This window comes from Cynoglossus semilaevis, chromosome 4, assembly GCF_000523025.1.
Source record: "Cynoglossus semilaevis isolate Cse_v1.0 chromosome 4, Cse_v1.0, whole genome shotgun sequence".
In the NCBI taxonomy this organism is placed as follows: Eukaryota; Metazoa; Chordata; class Actinopteri; order Pleuronectiformes; family Cynoglossidae; genus Cynoglossus; species Cynoglossus semilaevis.
In genome coordinates this window covers 33,268-56,743 of record NC_024310.1, presented here as the reverse complement: position 1 = coordinate 56,743, position 23,476 = coordinate 33,268, and the positions used below count along the sequence as shown (strand labels likewise).

At 41.4% G+C, this 23,476-nt stretch overlaps 2 protein-coding genes across 5 annotated transcripts; one reads left to right on the top strand and one right to left on the bottom strand.

The window, feature by feature from the left end:
- Positions 1 to 16: 16 nt before the first annotated feature.
- On the top strand, positions 17 to 6,082 carry daw1 (dynein assembly factor with WDR repeat domains 1). The gene is made up of 13 exons (XM_008308406.3): positions 17 to 138; positions 267 to 339; positions 874 to 1,018; positions 1,415 to 1,473; positions 1,541 to 1,663; positions 1,743 to 1,842; positions 1,994 to 2,101; positions 2,811 to 2,917; positions 3,050 to 3,152; positions 3,814 to 3,928; positions 4,187 to 4,263; positions 4,806 to 4,968; positions 5,143 to 6,082. Exons 1-13 carry the CDS (start codon positions 27 to 29, stop codon positions 5,175 to 5,177), a joined length of 1,320 nt encoding a protein of 439 aa, XP_008306628.2. The 5' UTR covers positions 17 to 26; the 3' UTR covers positions 5,178 to 6,082.
- Positions 5,972 to 23,205, bottom strand: sphkap (SPHK1 interactor, AKAP domain containing). Of its 4 annotated transcripts, none has more exons than XM_017032229.2 (12): positions 22,955 to 23,205; positions 21,330 to 21,438; positions 19,825 to 19,935; positions 14,836 to 14,895; positions 14,438 to 14,578; positions 13,474 to 13,735; positions 9,674 to 12,983; positions 9,154 to 9,303; positions 7,837 to 7,920; positions 7,462 to 7,511; positions 7,040 to 7,224; positions 5,972 to 6,934 (listed from the first exon to the last, which is right to left on the bottom strand). In XM_017032229.2, the coding sequence occupies exons 1-12, from the start codon at positions 22,987 to 22,989 to the stop codon at positions 6,791 to 6,793; spliced, it is 4,641 nt and encodes a 1,546-aa protein (XP_016887718.1). In that variant the 5' UTR covers positions 22,990 to 23,205; the 3' UTR covers positions 5,972 to 6,790. The 4 variants fall into 4 exon arrangements, with proteins under 4 accessions (XP_016887718.1, XP_016887719.1, XP_016887720.1 ...); XM_017032230.2 differs by having other exon boundaries at positions 13,474 to 13,732; XM_017032231.2 differs by lacking the exon at positions 7,837 to 7,920.
- Positions 23,206 to 23,476: the final 271 nt, after the last annotated feature.

The following is a 23,476-nucleotide window of genomic DNA, read 5'->3' as shown; positions in this document are numbered from 1 at the left end:
CGATCAGAGGTAGCGATTTTTGACGCATGCGCAGTAACAGCCCTGGTCACTGTGGTAACTGTTTGTTGACAGGGCCACGAGAGTTAAGAAAGAGGAAGATGAAACTTAAGAGGTTCCTGCTCCGATATTATCCTCCAGGTAATCAATCATAGGGTGACGTCATTTATAATTCAACGATGGAAGGCTTTAGACTTTCTGACGATATCCTGCCGTAGTGAGCACTTTAGCTGTTTCCCTGTTTAAAGCCGCTTCTGTTCGATGATCAGGTATCATCCTGGAGTATGAGAAAGGAGGACAGCTGAGAACCAAGTCCATAGACCTTCTGGATTTAACTCCAAAGTACGTGAGTTGTTCTCTTTGAAGTAGAAAAAAAAAAAAACCAAATAAAAACAACTAAAAGACAGAGACCGACCTACAGGAAGTGCTGTGACGACGCCCTCAATTTGCCTTTTTAATAATTAAAAACATGGAATGACTAAAGATGAATCCCATGTTCTTAAAATGTTCTTTATTTCCCATGTGATGTTCACACTTGACTTATTATCTTACACTGCACCATAAAGTGCAGGAAATAAATAAGAATGAATTTACCACTGTAAACACATGAATCAAATTCAATCAAAATCAAGTTAAAAATACACAAATGTCTTTAATATTATTTTACACGTCAGGATCTTTTTTATAAATACAATTGTGTTTGTTTTATTTAATGATGCTTGAAGTAAAAAAACATTTAGTTTTAATAGACTTTGAATGGACTTTGGACATTAAAATAAAATTCTTGTAGCGATGTGATGAATTTGTGGTCGACGTCACGGTCATCGAGCACTTAAAGCACAAAGGTTTCATTTCCATATGATTCTCTCCGTGCAGAACAAACCCTAATGAAGTGCTTGCAGAGATCAGACGATCAGAGGTTCTGATCACAGAGACCCGAGCTGATCAGGTCAAACAGCTGATCCTACGACTACAGGAGAAACAGGGCCAGCAGAACCAGCACAGGTTCTGTTTCTCTAAGGTCAGACCCACTTCAGACTGAGGAAAGAAAGTTTTGTTTTTACGCCTCATGATTTTGAATCACAGTAGTATTTGGCCTCAGCCAGTGAAAAATACTTCTCAGTACTCAGATTGCTGACTTTTTACCTCTGATTGTTCTTTGGTTTGAAATGTCTTGTGAGATAGGCTGTTATTTGTCCAACCATACACTAGAGAGCAGCACTAGTTGGAGGTTATAGCTCTGTCACCATAGTTTATCTTCAAGGTTCAGTTCAGTTTTTTAACTTATAATACATAGTATAATTTGAAATATTTCTCATGAACCTATTTTAGAATTTTTATTGTCTGTCTTGAGTACAAAAGAAAATCTATGTTTTGAATTTCTCGTCAACATATCTTTTTGTTTCTTTTGTTGCAGGAGCTGAAAGCACACATACTGCCACTGACAAATGTTGCCTTTGACAAATCGGGATCCAGGTGAGTGACGTCCTCTGACCTCTGTCAGTCTGGTGCCATGGCGTTCCTGTAACAGTATTTCCTCCAGGTTCATAACGGGCAGCTACGACAGGACGTGCAGAGTGTGGGACACAGCCTCACGCTCTGAGCTGCACGCTCTGGAGGGCCACAGAAATGTGGTGTACGCCATTGCATTCAACAACCCCTACGGGTAAGAAGTAGTTGCAGTTAAAAAATCAACTATTTTTTTATTCTAAAATATTGTCTTTATTTCCTCTCCGATAACTCAGAAATAAAATCGCCACCGGCTCCTTCGACAAGACGTGCAAACTGTGGTGTGCTGAGACAGGCAAATGTTTTCACACCTTTCGTGGACACATAGCAGAGATAGTACGTATGACAATCTGTTCACTGTGAAAATCTTTTCTCATGTTTGAGTGTGGCAGGAAAATGAACATTGAATTAGCATATCATCTTCATGATAAATAAGTTACTTTTTCAAGCTCCAACATTCAACTCTGGTTAATGTGCTGTTTTGTAGGTGTGCCTGGCATTCAATCCCCAGAGTACACTAGTGGCCACAGGCAGTATGGACGCCACTGCCAAGCTCTGGGATGTGGAGACCGGGGAGGAGCTAGCCACTCTGACTGTCAGTTATTTTCTTTTTTGTCAATACATAATATTTCTCAAAGCACCACATCCTCGGAGTTCTGCTTCCCGGGTTCATAGTCTGTCCATCAATAATGTATTAAATACTTGTGAGGGTAATTACTGCAGCTGGTAACGGTCTTACAGGACTACGATCTAATGTAGTCCTCTGTAATACTTCAGTCAGTGCAGAAGGCAGCTGGGTCCTTGGAGTGAGTTCTGGGAGGGTGGCGGGGGGCACCAGTGTGTCTCAGTGTGGACACATTGGTCACAGCTTAGTGTTTTAACACTTCACACTGAAAAGATTCCAATCCAAACAGCACTGAGTGTAGATTCTAGCTTTCATATTTCTGTCCCATCAATGTAAAGCATGATCCGTGAAGGGGGGGTTATGAACTAAGGCAGTGGTCCCCAACTCCTGGCCATGGACCGACACCGGTCCGTGGGTCAATTGGTCCTGGGCCGCACAGAAACAATCCATAACTTAAATTAGTTCTGTTTTATTTATTGTCTGATTCCGAACAATGTTTTATTTTGAAAACTTCTCTCCACCTTACACTTGAATTTGTGTGGCTATGGTTGATAACTTCTTATAGTACTTAGAAAGACCAAATGTTTTTGGAGGTGGAAGGGCGGTATCATAGCGGTAAAAACTTTTCTGTTTGATGTGCAGATGGAAGAAATAACTCTTTTTTTAAAATTCCATCCAGGGTCACTCTGCCGAGGTTCTCTCTGTCTGCTTTAACACAGTGGGAAATCAACTTGTAACTGGCTCGTTTGACCATACTGTTGTTATATGGGACGTTGCATCACGAAGGTGAGGTCTCGCTGGCGTAATGTGATTCATGCAGCCGTGAGCAACTTTTACAATCACACCAAATGAATGTGCACATGACAATGTATGGATTTTCACCTACAACTCCGGTCACACTGCTTGTCTTTTTTCTAGACGTGTTCACACGTTGATCGGCCACAGAGGAGAAATCAGCAACGTGCAGTTCAACTGGGACTGTTCTCTCATAGTCACAGGCTCCATGGACAGAAGCTGCAGAGTAATTAACTCCTAATTCTTAATTAGACACAGATGACTCACATCACATGTAGGAATGATTCATCTCTGATTTGAGGGTTAGGGTTGGAGCAGATCAACCAGTGATCACACTGTGGACATTTACATCAGTCCATCACATGACCACACACAGACACGCTGATACTTACGCCTAATTCAGAAACGGCCAGAGAAAAACACACAGACCAGGAAGTGAACCAGCCTACAGGCTTCATGCTGTAAGGCAAGTCCACAAACCACTCCTCCACCAATGGGCCCTGGAAGCAACTGTCTGTTATTGACATTAATATTGACTTTAATAAATGTTTTTTTTTCAGGTCATTTATTTGTAAAAAAAAAAAAGGCCACAACTAAAGTTTATTTTTAGACTTTAAAAAAACAAAAAACAAAAAAAGAAACTTTACCAAAACTGTCAGCAATGACTTTGATCCAGTTTTTAGAGCAGAAGTTTCATGAGCTGGAGCTGGAGTTTCATGTCCAGTTGCCTAACGGAACTGTTCAACCTTGACCATGACCTGGATGACATCATCTTCATAGACATCTGTAGAGTTCTGACACTCCACACTAAGTACCTGTGTTTCATCCCTCTACTGTTGTCAGCGGGAGGAAGTCACTGTGTGGTTGTTTGATGTTTGTCGTTGCAGCTGTGGGAGGCAGACAGTGGGAGGTGTGTGGCCACTCTGACTGGACATAGTGAAGAAGTGCTGGATGTGTGCTTCAATCTAAGTGGTCACCTTGTTGCCACTGCATCTGCTGATGGTGAGACTTTATTTTTGACTTGACTTAGTTTGACTTTATTTACTCCAACATATGAAGACGGGAGAGATTTGTCAGATCTTTATCATGTGATCACCTGTGTTAGGTGTTCATGTGATCAGCAAACAGCACGTTTTTAACCAATCTTACAAGGGATTTAGGTTAAAGAGGAAATCTTTATTATTTTCATAAAGAAGATCAAGTTGTAGAACTTACTGACGATCCCTTGTATTAAACTACCGTACTCTCCTCCACCCACAGGTACAGCACGAGTGTTCAGTGCAGCTACACATCAGTGTCTGGTGACCTTGGTTGGCCATGATGGAGAGATCTCTAAGGTAGGGTTAGGGTTAGTAGGGTTAGCTAATACTTCTGGAAGTATTTGTCTGTCATTGTTTTTCACTGTACTTTCATTTTCATGATCCTTTATTAGAATCCAAATCCAAAAAAGTGATTTCCTTCAACAGAAACCAAAGTTTAAATTGACTTTATATGGGAGGATCTCTGCCATCACAAAATTAGTAATGATCATAATGACCTGTCTGTCAATCCATCCATCCATCCATCTACAGCATCTATCTATCCATAGATCATTTCTTCATTTCTCTAACTGTACTGAAACGATATGAGACCAGTGAGTCCAATCAGCTCTAGCCATGATTTCCATAACAATAATACTAATAATTATTATGATAATGATAATAATGATAATAATCACTGGTAAATCCTCTTTACTGTGAAGTGACGACAGTTAATTTGTGCTACCTGTGTATTTCCCAGTGGAATGACAGTCAGTCAGTGACCAGGTCAGGGTCAGTGTCCAGGTGATAATGTCCCATTTGCAGTACTTGCTCGCTCTTGACAATACGTCTTGTGCTAGATCTGTTTCAGTCCTCAGGGCAGCAGGCTCCTGACTGCCAGCTCAGACATGACAGCTCGTCTGTGGGATGTTCAATCTGGAGTCTGTCTGCAAGTCCTGAGGGGCCACACTGACGAGATATTCTCCTGTGCCTTCAACTATGAGGGTGACACCATTGTTACAGGTAAAAACACGTCACACATGTTTATTTATCTAAGGGTTTTTTATTGTCTGTTTTGGTTATTTGTAGTTTATTTTTTCATTTCTTGTAATTAAAATGTAAAGTAATTTTGTATATTTGCAGAATGATTTGGTTTTAAAGTTTAAGAATTCTATTTTTGCATTCACCTTCCTGCAGGCAGCAAGGATAACACATGTCGGATCTGGTACTGATCATTTCCTGGAACTAACACATTCTTAAATGGACAAATACAGTGGTGGATAACACCAGTATGAACCACGGGCTAATCTGACGTTGCTAATTTGTGCTTTATAAAAGAATTGTATTTTCAAAATTTTGACTTTTATTTTGAAGGATTTATTTTCACTGGTTTTGCTAACAATTAATTTAATATAAATTTACTGAGAATTTTCATTATAATTACCATATCAAATCATGTTAAAAGTTTGAACATAGCTACTTCACTGTGACATGGCTTTTTAATTTCTGTGTTGATAATTGTAACATGGTTCTTTTAAACAGTCTTCACAGATACTGGATGTATTTTACTGGTCACTACAGCAAGTATGTGCAGTATTAAAGTAACATAACTGGTTTTTAGGTCAAAGTCTCAGATACAGACATGAATAATTTATATGTTTTACACTCAGCTCCTACTGTAAAAGAAATCAGTGGCCACCGTGTTCAGATGCTACTCTACTCTACTCTACTCTACTCTACAAATATATATATATATATGTTATCAGCAGTGCACACAGAGACTGTGTCAAGCACGCTGCTACCTGATGTAACCTTGCCTGTAACCTGAACCTTTTTCTGAATCTTTCATTACGACTGCACAAAGATGCCAATGCATTATTTTCTAACCATGTGCTGCACCCCCCTCACGTACTCTTCTGTCACTCCTGTTCCTTTATATGTGGCACAATCCTATTCTTTGCTTTGCTTCTATTCACAAACACGGTGTAGCTCATACTGTGTTGAATGAAAAAGGAGGCTAAGACTGTACGTCACAGATTTTTATTCATGTCAACAGGTTAATACATTCAGTTCTACTGCTAAGTCCCACACCTCCACACATTCCCTCCTTGATCCATGTAACTGTAGAGAAACAACAGTACAGTACAGTACAGTACAAATTCAAACATTGTCTTTTTTTAACATACAGTAGTAAAAGCTAAACGTCACTTCTCCAAAATGCAGCAGCTCCAAATCTACAGCATTTACAGTACAGTACAGTACCGTACCGTACCGCTATTCAAAAATATTCAAGGTTCCAAGTAACGTGAACAAGACGACCACACTTTAAACAGACACTAGAGCTCAGTGTTGAGATGCACGAAGAATTGTATTTAATTGTTAAACAAAGAATGGACCTTTGTGAGCTTGCATTTCTTCAGCTTCTTTTTATACAAATATTTTTAGTGTCTTTGCAGATTTGCATAAAAGTGAACATAATTCTACATTATTGTACTTTGTTTATACTGTATGTGTTACTTTGAAATAAATAAATACACAATTCTGATAAAGCATAAATACATTTTTTTTTCTGAAGCAGTGAGAACCTGCTGATGTGGTGTTGTCCTAAAGATCATTCCTGATCATTCCCTGTCTCACACTCACACAGATCTTTCTTTTTAAAGGGAGACTTTATGATTTTTGTATGGCTTCAAACTAACTAAGAAAACACATTTTCCATATCGTGTGGAACAACATGTATGATGGTTGTATTGACTGTTTGGTGTAGCTCTGTGAACAAACAGTCAGGAACGTGTAAGCGCTGCCTGTGAGTGTGCGTTTTTTCTGTGCAGGATAGATGAGATTTTCAGGTCAACAGAGTCTCCAAAAGCCAATCAAACAGGCCCTTCACTTCCTCTTCTTCCTGTAGCTGACAGAACTGAAGCACTGCTCTGAAGAGGTCTGCAACCCGCCATGACCTCTGGGACATGAGGTGGACCACTCTCTGAAACTGAGACAATAAGTTGACCACCATTATGATGACATTTTAGTTAGAAAATGTTTCTGGATCAATTTTACATTTGTAATTTTACTTTTTTGTAATTCCTCTGTCTACCTTTTCAGCCTTCGTTTCTTTGGATTTCATTAAGCAAAGTACAGGAAAGCCTAGCTCGGAGGCAGCGATCCACTGCAGGGCAACGCTCAGCTCTGAGTCCAAACACTTTGACTCCAGGTCACAGTTGATCACCAAGAGCTCTGTGAGGTTCCCACCACTGCCTGCTGCCCTCACACAGCTGCTCTCTGAAAGACGTGAAGGAACGTTCTGTGTAAGGTTGGTATCTGTACATGTGAGACTTCTAGTAACTTATACTACATGATTCAAAATAACTGTAACTGTAATATTTACAGATTCATTGAAGGTGGAAAATAGTATGTGTGTTTCTTCATACAGAGAAAGGTTTCTGGAGTTTAGTAGAATTCTTTCAAGATCATTATTCTGTGATGTAAATTGAAAATTAAATCCCATACTGCACTTACCAAAAATATTCTCTTTGGCTCCTGTCAGACGGCCTTCCTGGGTTTCCTTACTGTAATAATGGGGGAAAGAAAATCGCAGTAAGATGTGGGCTTTTTCCCTTTTTTAGAATGACTGAATGTAAATTATGAAGCTAATCTCTACAGTTTGTAAGCTAAGGTTTAGCATTAAGATTGGAAACTGTTTTTGGAAGCTGAGTTTGGATGGTGAGAATAGCTGAGATATCTGAGGGACTAGGAGGAATTTGTCCTTTGTTCTTCAATGGCAAATGAGATCACAGAATGTGTTGCCTGATTAAAATCATACAATGATCATGTCTGTGGGTTTGAGAGTCTGTTACAGTATTGGGAAATGTCACTGCTAACGGTGTCAGTTACCTGATTACAGTGCCCTGGGTGGGAACATCATAAAAAGTATCCAGGTCTGCCATTCCCAGGCTGGATGCACTGCTGTTCCCCGTTCTATTATTCAGTAATAAACAAGCATCAAGGCATGTTTTCTAGAGACATCTGACATGATCGCTGATGTGAAAAAAAAACAAGCTCAGTGATGCAGGTCATGTTGCCTTTTAGCTGATGATTAAAATATAAATAGCAGCAACAGAAGGTGAGGGATCAGGTGACCAAGCCTGTCTGACCATTAAGATGAGGAGAGTTAGCCTGAGGAACAGGTGGCACTGGTGGCCAGGTCTGGTTTACCACGTGGGTCAGGGATGAGGTGGACTTCAGGTTGAAGGTAAATGAAACAGTTGCAAAAAGTATCAACTGTTGTGGTGATGTAAGCGACAACTCTTTATGAGTGTGTGTTATTATTGTATCTCTGCAATGCGCTAAACATAAGGTGCACCACACACTTCTAGATCTACACGTCAACACTTACACCTACCAACGCAAAGTTTTCAGGACGATTGCGATATTTTCTCAAATGCAATAAACCAATTAAAAGTTAATGTCTATTATGGTTATACAAAGACAAGATAATATAAACCATCCCAAAACACTTGCCGATATGTTTGGTTTGTGCTCTGAGGTAAAAGTGACAGGATAGGATTTGGTCTGTGGAAATCTTTTGTAAAGATTTCATACTGGACTGTCCCTCAAACTCAAGCCACGCCATGACCCATTGTTGCTTCCAAAGACAGAACCTTTGTTACTTTTAAACTAAATCACATGCTAACTGAGGACACTTTCCAAGTATTTTTTGTTTCTGAATGCCTACAGAATAACAGTGAACTTTGTCCAGTTCCTTTATTTCTTTTCGTTTTTATCTTATGTCAGAATAAAGTAATTGCCACATATGAAATATTCAACTTTTAGCATATTTCAATTGGCAAACACAAAGTAGAGTCTAATTAATGGTGATTGTTTTTTGGGCAAAAACAAAAGATGAAGCAGTGAATGGTTCTGATTCAGTTGGTAAATCTCAGTGCACATGGTTACTGATCTGCACTATGGCCTATAAACTATTGGTAGCCGTGCACATGGTGTGAAAGAGACCAACACTGTATGGCGAGGTATCAGTGCATCCAAACCTTTGCCATACTCTCCTAAAGCATAGGTGGTAATTACAGCAGGTATTGGCAAAAAAAAAAAAAAGAAAAAAAAAACGCTGTCAGAACCAATGGGACAATGAGAGTATGGTGAGCAAGGCAGTGACAGCGGCAGGAGCAGTACAACCAAGCAACGATTACTAACCCCTCACTCAGCTGGATAAAACTACTGGTCTCCTCAGGGGGGTCATCATCGGGGCTTATATGGGACCAGCTTTCTTCACTGCTAGCACTCAGTGAACGCTTGTCCCTCTTCACTACTGCAGCCACCGCCGCGGCAGACTTGTCCCTCTCACTGGTGAGGAGAGCAAATTGCATGATGGTAGGGACTGTATGTGTGTTAGCTGTAATGGGAATTGGTTTTACAACCTCACCATATATTCATTTTCATATCAAAATCAAGACATAACGTAAGTCGTGTCTTTTCAGGGAACAGATTAAATTCATTCATAAAAATGGGAATAGAGAATCAAGTTCTTTTGACAGGTTAGGGTCAGGGTTAGGGTCTATTTTTATCTGCTTCTCTATGGCTTTAAATAACCCGAATCATGAAACTCCCTACATCCTCTGTGTGGTTACTATCATTTGGTTGATTACTAGAATATGTCTGGTCCACCTAACCAGTATTGATTTGATTCTGTTGTTGATCTCTCTTTAACACTGACCTGTTTTGTTTGGGTGCAGCTCTTTCAGTGTGTTTTGACGTTGACACGTCTCCTGGTCTTTGTTGTAGTCTTCCTTTGGACCTTTCTTGGTTCAATACATTTTCTTCATCCTTCTGATCTCCTTCAATGTGGATTAGTGGTACATCTCTAGGTCCTCGCGTGTAGGTGGCATTGACGTCATGACCCGATGATCCGACACTGGGTCCAGCTTGCTCCTGGCTGGTTCTACTTTGAGTACAGCTGTGATGAGATTGTTTGAACCCCCTCCTTCTTTCACCAACAGGAAGTGGGTGAGATACAGGCAAACCCCCAGCCACATCTTGCTGGGCTCCCAGTGCAGACCTGCCCACATCTACTATGTCCGCTGCCAGGCGATTGGCAAACAGCTGCACGTGAGGCTGGGATTCACCATGAGCTTCTAGGTCGACACTGTCCTCTGGTTCAGCAATGATTTTGTTCTTTCTCATCAGTGATTCAATAGAGTTTGTCCAAGTATCGTGAATCAGCATATCCGTAATCTGGTCAGTTTTACCCTTTTGATAGAGGCAGGAGTCTGACTTACACAGTCCCAAGAATGACACCGATGGCGTTGGATAGATGCTTAATGTATCCCCATGCACATTACGAGCAAATCCATCAAAAGAGTTGGCCTTTACAGGTGAACTGACAGATAGCCGTGAGTCAGAGGAGCGTCGGTCTGGGACGGAGGACTGACGAATGCAGAAAGGTGTCCGAGGAGAAGGGGGGAACAGACTGTTGCTCCATTCCTTAGTCCTAGTGATGCCAAAGTCTTTGTTTTCCTTATCCATGTCCCGGAGCATGAACCTGTAGAACTCCTCTGTGATACTCTCTGTGCTGGACTGTTTGGACAGACAGGCTGAAGCCCTGACGTTGAGGTGACCATTTTTCTTTGAAGCGGCCTGTTGTACAGCAGCAGTTAGAATGTTGCTAGCATTTTTGCCTGCATAATAGTCTAACAGAAGATCAAAACCCCTGCCCTCGGTCTCCATTTGGTTAACCATGAACTGAGAGAACTCATCTGTGATGCTCTCGCAGCTGGACTGCTTAGAGATTGAACTACCACGACTCAGATTCTGACCTAACCGACTGTTGGGCCCCAGTGTGCTCTGAAAGCCCGAGGAGTCTGTATCTTCTTCTGGAATACTCTCATAACTTGATGCCTTCCCACGGCTCCATCTGTCACACTGCAACCTGCTGCGTGGCTGTCCAGCTTTAGACGTGTCTACTACATTAAGCTCAGGGCAGTTCATGATCCTGGCTGATACTTCTGAGGCAAACAGGGCAAATGGGTCCTGGGGTTCATCAAGATTTACTGAATCATCCACCACCCGGTTCACAAGTCGCTCCATCAGTTCTGGTTGCTCCTCTGTTTTTTTCTTGATCTCACTGAGGCGTGGCGCCCGATGTTTTTTGGAGGCAGTGTTGTTGCCCTGTGACTCTTTCCGCCTGAACACCCTGCGGCAGGCTGGTATTAAATAGCCTTCTACCCCTTCAGTAGTTGCTCCTTTAAGGGCACAGAACCAAGGTTGCTTACCACTAGAGTTCTCCAAGCAGATGGCTGCCAACTCGGTTGCCATAGACACCACTGTGGTAGCCAAATCATCAGCATAACACGTAATAGGTGTTCTAGATTCTGAGTCCATTATTGAAGACATCAGAGAATTACAAGCACTTAAGGAGGACTGGGGTGTTAAGGAGGACTGTCTGCTGTTACCTGCTGTGATAAGACGTCCTCTCATTTCACTCAAAGGTTCTCTGGTGGCACTATTGCCCTGTTGGACCTGCTGGTGGTCAGAGAAGTCCATAGATTGATTTAACCTGACTGATGTCTGCTGCTGCTGTTCTTTGTTACGTGCTGCGAAGAATGATGCAGTGAAGTCACCTTCCAGAACCATACATTTGTCCCTGAGCCCTGGAACCTTTGCTAGTTTATCTGTGCAGTGCAGACTGTCACTGTGGTTCTCAGTCTTTGTAGACTGGCTGTAGTCAGTTAAACACTGCAGCCGAATGAATGGATGCCTGTTTTCCTTTGTTGCTGCACAATTGTCATCCTCTTGTGTCTCAAATGATCTTTGGTCATTGTTGGAGATGTGACTGATTTTCTTCTGTGTCAGACAAAGGATTTCAAAGAGTAAATTGTTGATGCTGTTCTGCAGACCAGACTGTAGGCTCAGAGCGTCTGTGCCATGATCCTGTACCCTGTTGTTTCTTTTTACTTTCTGTAAAGCGTGCTTAAATAGGCTTTCTGCAACTTCATCTAAGAATTCATCCGTGTCTTGTCCTTCTGCACAGGTCTTCTTTGGCGATCTAATGCCATCTACTATTTTGTTATGTGTGACCTCCAACAAGTGGGCCACGCTTTTGTATCCTTGGGGCTGTGTAAGAACCTCCACCACTTCCCTGTGTAGGACCTCAGCTATGTTGGTATGGAATGCTTCAACACTGGTGCCCTCAGTGATGCTGCAGTGCAGAGTGAAGGCTGCAGAGGCCTCAGCAGCAGACAGAAGACCTTGACCTGCTGTAAAGGATTCAGACAAACCAGAATTTTTACCTTCCACCAGCTCTGACTTAATGTCCATAGCAGCTACCACACTTGCTACCTGGGCCATGCTACACAGAGCCGAGGAAAAGGAAAAGTCGTCTTTCTCTCCTGGGCCCTGCTCCTCTTCTTCCTCTGTCTCCTCCTCCTCCTCCGAAGCTGAGTCCATAGTGAGTTTCTCAGTCAGTTGTGGAGTGGTAATAGTTCCAATGACACTGGCAGCACATGCCAAAGCCACCTCCACATGTTTGGATGTAGAAGTGTGGGGAATATAAGCCTTTGTGTCTTTCTCTGGTAGTTCTCTGACTTCAGCTAAAGTCCCCTGGTTAGGGACATGAGACAGCTGAGTCTCTGGCCATTCTGTCCCCCCATCAGAAATGTCTGGGCTCTGGACTATGACAATCTTGGGGAGTTCAAAAGAGCAGGTGCGTTGTTTGGTCTTTGATGAGTCGGGGAAGTGTGACGGAGGACTTGTGGGGGAAACGCTGACAGCAACCTCAGAGACGAAAGAGTTCTCATCTTGAGAGAGGCGTATAAAAGCATCTTGTAGTACTGACTCAGCCAGATTGGTGGCGTAATGACCAGCTGATTCCTTAACTTGGTAGCTGAGCAGCTGTTGGCTTTCTCTTTTGACATCAACATCCTCCCTGCCCTGAGGTTGAGCCACCTGTCCCCTTTGACATGTACGTTTTACACAGTGTTTCTGTGCCATCTCCACCAGGATGTCTGCCAAGTCTCCACTCTGTGACTCTGTGGGGAAGAGAAAGAAAACACAGAGTTCTTCAAATGTCATGGGAGAAAAATACCCGTTTTACGCTTTGTTAAACTTGGTTTTGCTAAACTGTTTGTGTTAATGTTCCTTTACACTGGATTAGTTATGAGTACTAATTAACAACAGTATTGTATATACTGTAACATTATAACATGGTCACTAAAGTCCTGCATACAGTACATGACAAGGAAAAGATCTGAATGAGAAATCATAGCCAACTATTCTACGGAGGGTGGGATGTATAGATCACAGTTTTAAATGTTCAACCTTCAAATCTTAAAGACGACACCTGTTTATTCAACAGTGGCAGTCCGTCCCTGAAGTTAGCTGAAAATGTGATCTTACTTTAATTCAATCTTGTACAATCTTGCTTCATGAAATACAGTTAAAATTGGATTTTCACGTAAATTACTGCACAGTTAGTGAATATTACAGTTTAAGCAAAGGAACATGTGAATCAAGTCTCGCCGTTTCTGAAGCCGTCGTCTTCACTGTCGTCTCCCAAATGTTCCGAAGCTGTTGTGAAGTCCTCCTCTATGGATGAGATGGAGCGATTGGTATCATCCTCCAATCGCTGCCCAGCAGCTCCACCCTGCTGATGCTGATGCTGATGCTCTCTTCCCCATTGTAAACCAATCAGAAACTTGTTGATTTCAAAGATGATTCCTCCAGGTTGGATGGTCTGTCTCTTTCCCCAACACTGAACCAAGCACACACCCGTACTTCTCTGCTGAGCAGAATATTTTCACAAACATGGACATTAGTTTTATTAAAATAAAAGAAGCTAATTCAGAATATAAACCATCAAGGTTACATTGTCATTAATGAGGTCAGGGCAGAACGGCCTTCTTGTCGGTTCTCTTTTTGTTCTATTCTTTTTCATCCTTTCTTTTCTATTCTATACTATACGGATCTATTCTTTTTGTATTTCTGCAGAGTTAAGTCTGTTCTCTTTTGTTCTGTGCTAACACTATTGAGTTTCTCAGCTACTACCCCCCCCACTCCCTCCATGTTCAATATACTATTAACTCACTGTACTTGCTCATGCAAGTTTAATAGTTGGCTGAGTATTGACTGTACCTGTGATTTTATTACCTTGATTTATTTGTTGAAAAACAAAAAGTCCATGAGGAGAGAACAGAGAACAACGTGTTGACGTACGGCGTAAAAGGCAGAAAATGAGGAATATTTATCAGCAGACTGTACACGGTTCTGTCTCAGCAGATCAAGTGCTGTGTGTCTGTGGAGAAATCGTTTTTTTTTATAGGAGTCAAATGAAGATCTACAAATTGAACGCACTTTTATGTGAGTGTTTTTTTTTTACCAAAGTAAAGAACATCTCACACTCTCCTCCTCACACTCCTCCTCTCGGCCACTTATTTCAGAGGCTGAAAATGGCTGAAAGGATTCAAAGACATCACTGCAAACTCACCTGGGGGCGTGAGTGTGGGTGCGTTTGGCAGGAGTCTGAGGCTTCCAGGCCACCGAACAGTAGGATCTCATTTTCTCTGGGCTGGTGGACAGTGAGTAATTCAACCAGCTTTGGCAGATCAGGAGACACGGAGGCCAGTTTCTGTAGGAAAGATGGAGAGGATGAACACAATGCTTGTGTGAGAGCATAAAATCTCTCAAACTTCCTGTGAGAAACCTTGAAAATCTGGAATAATTATTGATCACACCACAGCTGCAGACTGCTGCATATTATCAAAACAGAACAACAGCCTCTGACAATTGATAAGAATCCATGGAAACATACACTAATCTGGGAGGAAATGAGATACGACTCTGAATAGAGAAATAAAAGTGAGTGTAGGTGAAGGACTTTCTCACCTTGAAAATTTTGTCATTGCGACAGTCTGTTTTTTGAGGGTCGAAATTCACAAAACAAATCTGAAATTGTGAGAGAGACACAGCGTAAGTTGCACACCTGATCACAGAAGTTCAGCAGTCAAGAAAAAGAACTTGTATTGACAAAATAAACAAGACAGAAGAGACTGAATATTAAAGACCAGCAGTTGTTGAATGAATAGAGAACTGGTCACTGGTGAAGAATTTCATGAAAAATACTTTTCATTTTCTCTTCAGGTTTAATGGCTTGTGATGGAGTCCTTGTGTCAGTGTGGGGAGTTAGGGACCGTCTGCCAACACACAGCCTCAGATGTGAACTGCCAAGTAAGTTCTGAATGAAATACAGCCATTGTTTCCAATCTTTTTTGGAAACAAGAACATGCATAACAAAACACAATAGAGTAAATAATATAATTTAATAATTGCATAAAAAGTAAATACATGTAATTATTTAGTTACTGTTTTACTGGGTTAAAATGCTGCTTTCTTTATGGTGGCAGTTTTGGAGGGATGAATAAAGTTCAATCTATCAATCCATCCATCCGCCCATCCATCCATCTTCTGCTGTTTCATCATTTGGCCCCTCCCCCTTCCAAAGACCCTCTCCATCAATCCCAGGCCTACTTGACCAAACTCTCACAGGCAGAACTGTCCGTGAACTAAAGCTCTAAGCCAACCTTCACCTCCACCTGACAATCCTCCAGACAAACATGATGTTTTCAGACTTTCACATTAAAGTGGTGACAACTGCTGCTAGAAAATGGAGCCAGTTAAGTGTAAAAAAATGTGAAGTCAATGACAGCTGAAGGGGAGGCTATCTTTGTGTGTGTGTGTTTTGCTTTTCCATGATAGAATGTGTAACATTGATCAAAATACCAATCAACTTTACTTTGCTGTTGTTTGCGTACATTGATTTCATGAAGACACCCATTGGCTTTTCTCGTTCAGGTCAGTGGGGGGCAGCACAGCTACTAAATGTCAATGATAAACACCTACAGTCACTGAAGACAAAGATGGTGACCTAACATGAACACCCGCTGACTCAACATTTTTAACAGCCTTACGGTTCCCTTGGTCTTTATGTCGTGCTGATCGGTGAAATGTTTGTATGTCACAGCTTCAAGCTAACTTCATGAGTGGGAACTCTTGGTCCATGTGATCGATGAACAGCTTGGAGATTATACAGGGAGATTTTGGCAGTAATGCAAGGAAAACACAGAACCTGATGTCTGTGGAGAAGTTGTTTTTGAAACGGTTGAATTCATGTGATCTCGCCAGATGGACAGGAGGCTAATGACCATCATCATTTTCTCTGCCTTCAATCATTCTGGAGAACAATTCAAAACGTATTCTTTTGTAGCCTTATTTATGTTAATATCAAAGCAGAGAGACATTTGGACTGAGCCTCAACTTCTCCATGTCTCCATGTGTCAACACGCCTGGTTCTTACAGCTCACTGCATCACAAAACAACAGTCTTTTCTGTGGGTGGTCAGTCGGTCTGTCACAGAAGCAGCCGAACCAACAACATGTTAGGTGGAGGTTCTTACTGGTTCTCAGGCATCAGGTCACATGGGGGTCAACTGGACGGAGAAGTTGACTTCCCAGTAGTCAGTCAGAACTGAAGAAGTCTTCAGAGGTGAAACGTCTTCAAAAACAAAAACCTACTCCGTCCAGTCGAACCGCCCTGTAGCTATTTTAGGATTTGTTTTTTACAAATACATAAAGTAATTTTCTTTGTATTATCGTTACTGCTTTAACTGCTTCTACTACAACTGCCCTCACTGCTAGTACAGCTTCCGTTAATATTAAATACTTAATAATTATTAGGGATGCACAAATACTGATATCAGTATTGAGACCCATACTTCATTCAAATACTCGTACTACTATAATAGTATTGGGACAGCACCACTAATCATAGTATGTATTAAAAAGAGTTTTATGAAGATGAGCAGAGATGGAGATTAGATGATTTATACCAGGGATCCTCAACTCCCTGTCTCTGGATAATTTGGTGCCAGGTTGTAGTGGGACACAGTGGAAAATTTATTTTATTTTCCCTAATTTACTTCATTGAAAGAGAATCCACTCACTGTTTACTTTCTTCATATAAAGATAATCTGACAATGTTTAAAAACAATGTCACTGAGACTGAAATACTAACAGAAGTCTGAACAATGTTTTATTTTGAAACTTTAATGATTCTAAATGATAATTCAACAACTGGTAAGCAGAGGCCGACAGGTCCTTGGTACAAGTCGGGTACTGCTGGTTTATACCATGAAGTCATTGTATTTTCCTAAACCAATTTGTTATAAATAAATCCTGCATTTCTATAATATCAGGTGATAAGTGTGTCTATTGTAACAATTGAAAGAAAGACTTTTATTTTGCTAAGCTAACCCTTCTTAGCATCTTGGGCCACAGACGGCACCATTTTCTGGTTGGTATTCAGCAGAGAAGCAGAATCAACTAAAATACCTGTGTCTGAAGATCTGGTCTGTCAGAGTAGGAGCTCGTGACGTGGCCAGAACTAACAGCTATTAAATCATCAATGCAACTCAGAGCCTAAACAAATACAAATTACACTAATTGTTTTTGTCTCTCCTCGTGGCCACTTTTACTAAAAGTCTCCCTGTCTGAGCCACAGCTGAACAAAGCTGAAGAAAATGAATAGGAAACACAGTCAGTTATGTTTATATGAGAATGTGAAGATCTGAAGAACTGCCCTCAACATGAGGAAGTTTTATCTCTGCTGCGTGCAGCAAACTTTACTTTGACTCTCATTAGTTGCTAACCACTTTAATTTCAATCCATTTCAAGTTTAATTTAATTCTCATGGAGTGAAGTCAGCATTCCCAGCAGGGCTGTGGCCTAATGGTTTTATAGTTCTGTCATGGAGACCGGGCAGGTTCGCTGCTCTCAACGTAAACAGTCTCATCGTGGGTTCGTAAATCAAAGTACCTGCTGATAAAAGAGCACTGTTATCACAGCCATCCTTCAACACTTGATCCCAGTGAACATTTGGACGTGAGCTGCTCATCAACAGCACTGAGGCCAGTGAGCGTCAAGGAGCTGCTGTTTATCAGGTTCTTTTCACGAGAACTACTTTCAAAAACATTCACAAATATGTGTGTCTTTGTGTGTGTGTGTGTGTGTGTGTGTGTGTGTGTGTAGTCGTTTCTCTGTGCATTAGTGCCAGTTTGTCACACCAGAGACAGGGATTATGGCCAGACAGAGTGGGTTAAAGACACTCTGGATGGTCCTGGTATGAAAAGGACGATCGTCTGAAGGTGTGAAGCCTCTGTCGTCCTTAAAACGCTTACATTTAAATGTGTTCTTGTCACATTTGGAGGAGTGCTAAGTCATAGGTTCTCACTCAATTTTTTTTCCTGCCTGTGAACATTAGGACGAATTAATTTACTTTTAACCAATGACGAGTGCCATTGACCGTTTCCTAGATATTATTGTAGGGCCACATTGACACATTTAAAGCTTGTATTTATTTGACCATAGCCAAATGAAATACAATTACAAATCAAAATAAAATTACAAAATCACATCCTGTGCAGGATGTGATTGGCTATAGTTGAACCCACAACCATGTGAAGGAGATGGATGGATGATAGTACTGCTCTTACATCTGAGCAGAGAACTGTAAGATGCTCATATTGTAGCAACCGTGTATCTGATAATGAGATTTTTTAATTGTGACCCATGGATACATGGACTTGGTTTTAATCTCCTATTGGAGCCGGGGGCTTCACCTGGATTATCTCCACGACTTGCTCTTCATCAGACAACACACTCTCCTCCTCCCTTATTAATATTCTCTCTAAGGAGTGAAGCTTGAAAGCTATTCATGCTCAACTTGCTCCTTAATATGTGATTCAGTGATCAGAGGTGACACCAAGAGTTGGCATAGGTGCCCCCCTCCCCCTCTCCTACCCCTGCTGCATCATCTCCCACTTTAATGTAATGATTAATTTGATGATTACAGTGATCAGAACCCCCCTGGTAAATGTCCAGGTCTGTTTTAATATGTCAGACATGACCATGCTGCGCTAACTACCGTCACCTCTGTTTATCTGTGACAGTTGAGATACAACGATGACACACTTTGATATGCTTTAAAGGCAAAGTGCCAAAGATGTTTCAAAAGAGTATTTATAAAAAAAAATGAATAAATAACATAAGCTGAAATGATGAAATTGTGCAAGTAACTAACAGAATAACAGGTGACATGATCCTGTGAAATTAACATGTGTATAGACTGTGTAGTAGAGCAACCCATATACATACAGCACAGCCTATAATAATACTGCATAAGGCTGAGTAGAAAAAAAAAACAATTGCTCGTTCATTACGACAGTAACTGCATGTCAACATCCTGCTGTCCAGCCAAAGAAAAAATGTGGTTTTGATTTCATTTTATTTGAGTGTCCGGGCCCTGGGGTGCTTGTCCACAAAGTTTCTGCCCCGCCAAAAAAAAAACCTTAGAAGACAATACAAATCTCTGGCTTAACTAAAATGAAGTAGAACAAACACTTTATTTGAAATCTAGTCAATCACTTTTTTAATAATTTTAAAGTGAAAGTAAAACTGCACCACCAGTAACACATTTCAAGGTTTGTCCTGTGTGCAATATTGTTCAATTTGTTTACACAAATAAATAAATATGGCAGAAAAACCTCTGCCTCTATCCATTCATTCATCACCTATTTCTTTGCAGACCCACAGGGGGCGCTGGAGCTGTCACCTCAGAATATATGAGCATTATCAGCAGCCTACAGGCAGCACTGCCGTAGAAACAAACTGCAGTTATTTTTCAACCCTCATGAGACTAAAGGACGCAGCGTGAAGAAAAATCCACTTGCTGTTATTTCATGCTAATACCTTCTGCACTTTAGATGTTTTTTTCCCATTGTTGTCACTGGTGCTGAGAGTGTGTCTCTAATGTTCTACTCACCGTGGTGCAGCTGCCCTCTGTGTCGTCGTCCAAAAGCCCCAGTCTGCACAGCGTTTTGTCATTCTTCAGCCAGTAGTCGGACGAGTCCAGCACGCTGTTACTGCACAGCACCTGCGAAAACGCAGAAAAACTCTGACTACTGACCCAATGAATACACACACACACACACACACACACTCCTGAATCACACATTCCCCTTTCATTTGCCTCTGCTAGGATCAATTGACCTTTCTAGCAAAGGCTTGACTTGAAGATCAGTGTCTGCAGCACGGGATCGATACGGTGTCAACTAACCAGACACTGAACATTATATATTCACTGTGTGATGTGTGTATGAGACAATGGACAGTTACTCTCTCCTCCCTGGAGGGGCACTGTAATGACATCAATTTATATGAGACCTGCAGACCAACAACTGCGTCTCTCAGTCAGATGCAAATGTGTTTTGACTGATTGTTCTGTCACACTACTCTACAGTCACAGACTATTGACTTTCCTGCTCTAGTAGCCTTCTGTTTTTAGATTTTTTTTTTATGCTTAGATTTGTGTCCGAGATTGATTCTATTACATTTGAATATATATTTAACCAGTATGGAGTGTTTGTGGATGTTGAGCAGCAGGACTCAAAAAAAGAAAAAAAGAAATGGGTTTTTAATACAATTTCTGTTCCTACAGGTTACAGCAGTAAAACAAATTATGTCAGGCACCAGAAGATGGTGCGGATGGGAGATGTACCATATGGTACTGTGGACCAAGGCAGTCTGAGGGAAGGACACTACGACAGAAAACCACTGGTCCTCCAAGTATGGGGGTTGGGCAGGAGGCTACCGACCTTCTCCTGTTACAGAGACAACGTATCGTAGTGATGATGTCCAAGCCTTGTGTGCCTCCTGGCACAGAGATAATTAGGCTTAGGCTAAGCCAGAAGATAAACGGCTGCCATCATTGCACCAGAGCAAGTAAAAATATCAATGATGATGTGGTTCTTGCCACATGTGAAGAGTGTGGCATGTGCAATATTCTCTGGAAGTGCATTTTTATTAACCAATCACCATTGCCTTTTGTTTGTGCTCTCTGGAAGAGGCCATCTGTCCAGGCCCTGGGCCAAGTAAAGGTGATCAGCTGATCTCTCCTGCTGAGATCAGACCCAATGTAACCACGGCTCAGCAGCAGAACCTCAACTGCACTACAACAAAGTCGCCACCTTGTATCTCTACAGGCGGCTGGAGCTGAAGGCAAGTCAAATCACCAGTGCTAGGCTAATTAGGAACCTACACCTCCTGCACACACACACACACACACACACACACACACCAATAAACCTGCAGACTGTGAAAGGAAATTCAACCTGGCCTCCACCTCAGCCCAGTGAGTTGTGCCCCTGCAGCCCCCCTTTCCTTATTCTTGTAGACAAATCTACTGGGATGAGCTGTCCTTCTTATTAAACATATGTTTACTGTAGTCGGGCGAGAAAACAAAGAGTAAGAAACAAGTCCTGTTTTCACCTTCTTACAGGCGCTGATGGATGAAGCCACGGTGCTGCCAGTGCTGCCGCCCTCCTCCTCCTCCTGAACACACTCTGAGCCTTCAAACATGGCTGTCGACTGAAAGTTACTGCAACACATAAAAGGTACAGAGTGATTGGACATGAAAGGGTCTGAAAAGTTGCAGAGGTAGAAAATGAAGGAAAAAAAACGGAATGGTTGGTATTTTTTTTAAATGACATTGGATCTGCCAGAAATAAAAGGAAATGAATGATTTGTTTTCATCTGGTTCAAATTTATGGCAGAGAGAAGAGGCATGAAAATGTTCTGGTTGTTTTTCCTAATGAACTTCAGGCAGATGGTAATTGCTGCTGAATGTGCATGACATTTGAGTCCTAAAAAGGATAATGTAACAACCTGCAATAGCAGTGATGTAAACATAAATGCACCGTGTTATATGTGTAAATTGGATCAAGACAAGGCAAAAAACAAAAAAAACAAAACAAAACAAAAAAAAACTGTTTAAGAACAGTTTGGATTCTGAGTATCCACAGTTTCTGAACAATTAAATACTGTATTACTTTAAATAACAGCTGATGTGACCCTCTGCTAAGAAGTCCTCTGTCAACATTTTTATTCAAAAGGTCTCTTGGGCTTTCTTTATTTTTCAAATCTTAAACTAGCTAAACTATATATATATATACATATATTCATACATTTATGCATATATACAGTATTTTTTATATACTGTATATATATGTATATATATTTCAAAGCTATTTGTGGTAAATGTAGTTTATAAAATCAAAGAGCGATGGGAGGAGGGGGGCTTCAAACCTCAAACTGTCCAGAAAACTTAAAATTATATTTAAATAGACAAATGTTTACAATGCCATTGGAGCGAGCTCCATGAAATTGACCCAAATCTCAAATGTTAATCCACACACACAGACACATACACACCCTCACACACACACACACACACACAGTGATGCTGTAACCATGCAGAGAATTGGAAGCAGAGAGAGTTAATAATGAACATCCCAGTTCACTGAAGAACATGTGAATGTGTTGAATGATTTTCGGTCAAAAACTGAGGAATATTTTTGTTTACATATATCTGCCCGGGAGGGGGCAGAGTCGTGTGTCTGATCCACACAGAGTGTGTGTGAGGTCACAATAAACCTCTAAACGGAGTGGATTTAAAGGACCGACCCGGGGTTACTGCTGCCATTGACTCTCTCTCTCTCTTTCTCTTTCTCTCTCTCTCTCTCTCTCTCTCTCTCTCTCTCTCACACACACACACACACACACAGACACACTCAATGAAAAGTTAAATCCCTTAACTAGAGAAAACCACAACGAAACGAAACTCAAAAATCACTGTTTGTTTATCGTTTATCTTTACCGTTTGTTTATTTTTATCGTTTATCGTTCTTTATTCATCTAACCCCAACCCATCACACAGTCGACTGCAGTTTAAAGAGCGACTCTGTCTGTGTACAACGCGAGTTGATGTTCAACACATAAACAAACAGGTTATGAATCAAATAAATTACCATTTTCTCCAAAAACGCCCCCATTTGTGCTACTAGAATTATGCGGCAGATTTTTCCTCCATCCCGAGAGAAGCAGCAGTCTCTTACCTCGGTGTTTTCAAGAGACACTTAGCTCCAGCCATTCTGTCACAAAAGAACAAAAGTGTCCACCGATGACGCGTTTATCTCCTCTCTGGTCGCCGCAGCACATGCACAGGGAGAAGTGTGCTACTTGTCCTCGGGACGCTGGACGCTGGTCCGCATGTCCGTCTTTCCTGAGTGAGCACTACTGAAATCCCAGAATGCTCCTCCTGTTACTGGGAGAGAACTAGTGAAGAAATGACTCCCACTGCGCCCCCCCCCCCGCCCCTCTTCACCAACACGCTAATAAGCTGCACGACGCAGTGAGAGTGTGGAAACGTAAAGTGAGCGCGCGTATTGACGCACGGGCATGTGTATAAACAGAGGCGTGCGTGTTTTTACGTAGTTACCGTATTACAGACGAAAGTTAAAGATATAGTACACGATATGTCCTTTAAATCACATGAAACAACCTTGTCAAAATGATTTCAGGTAGATTCATCGTTCATGACACGTGACCAGTCAATCATTGATTGTGAGCTGATTGTT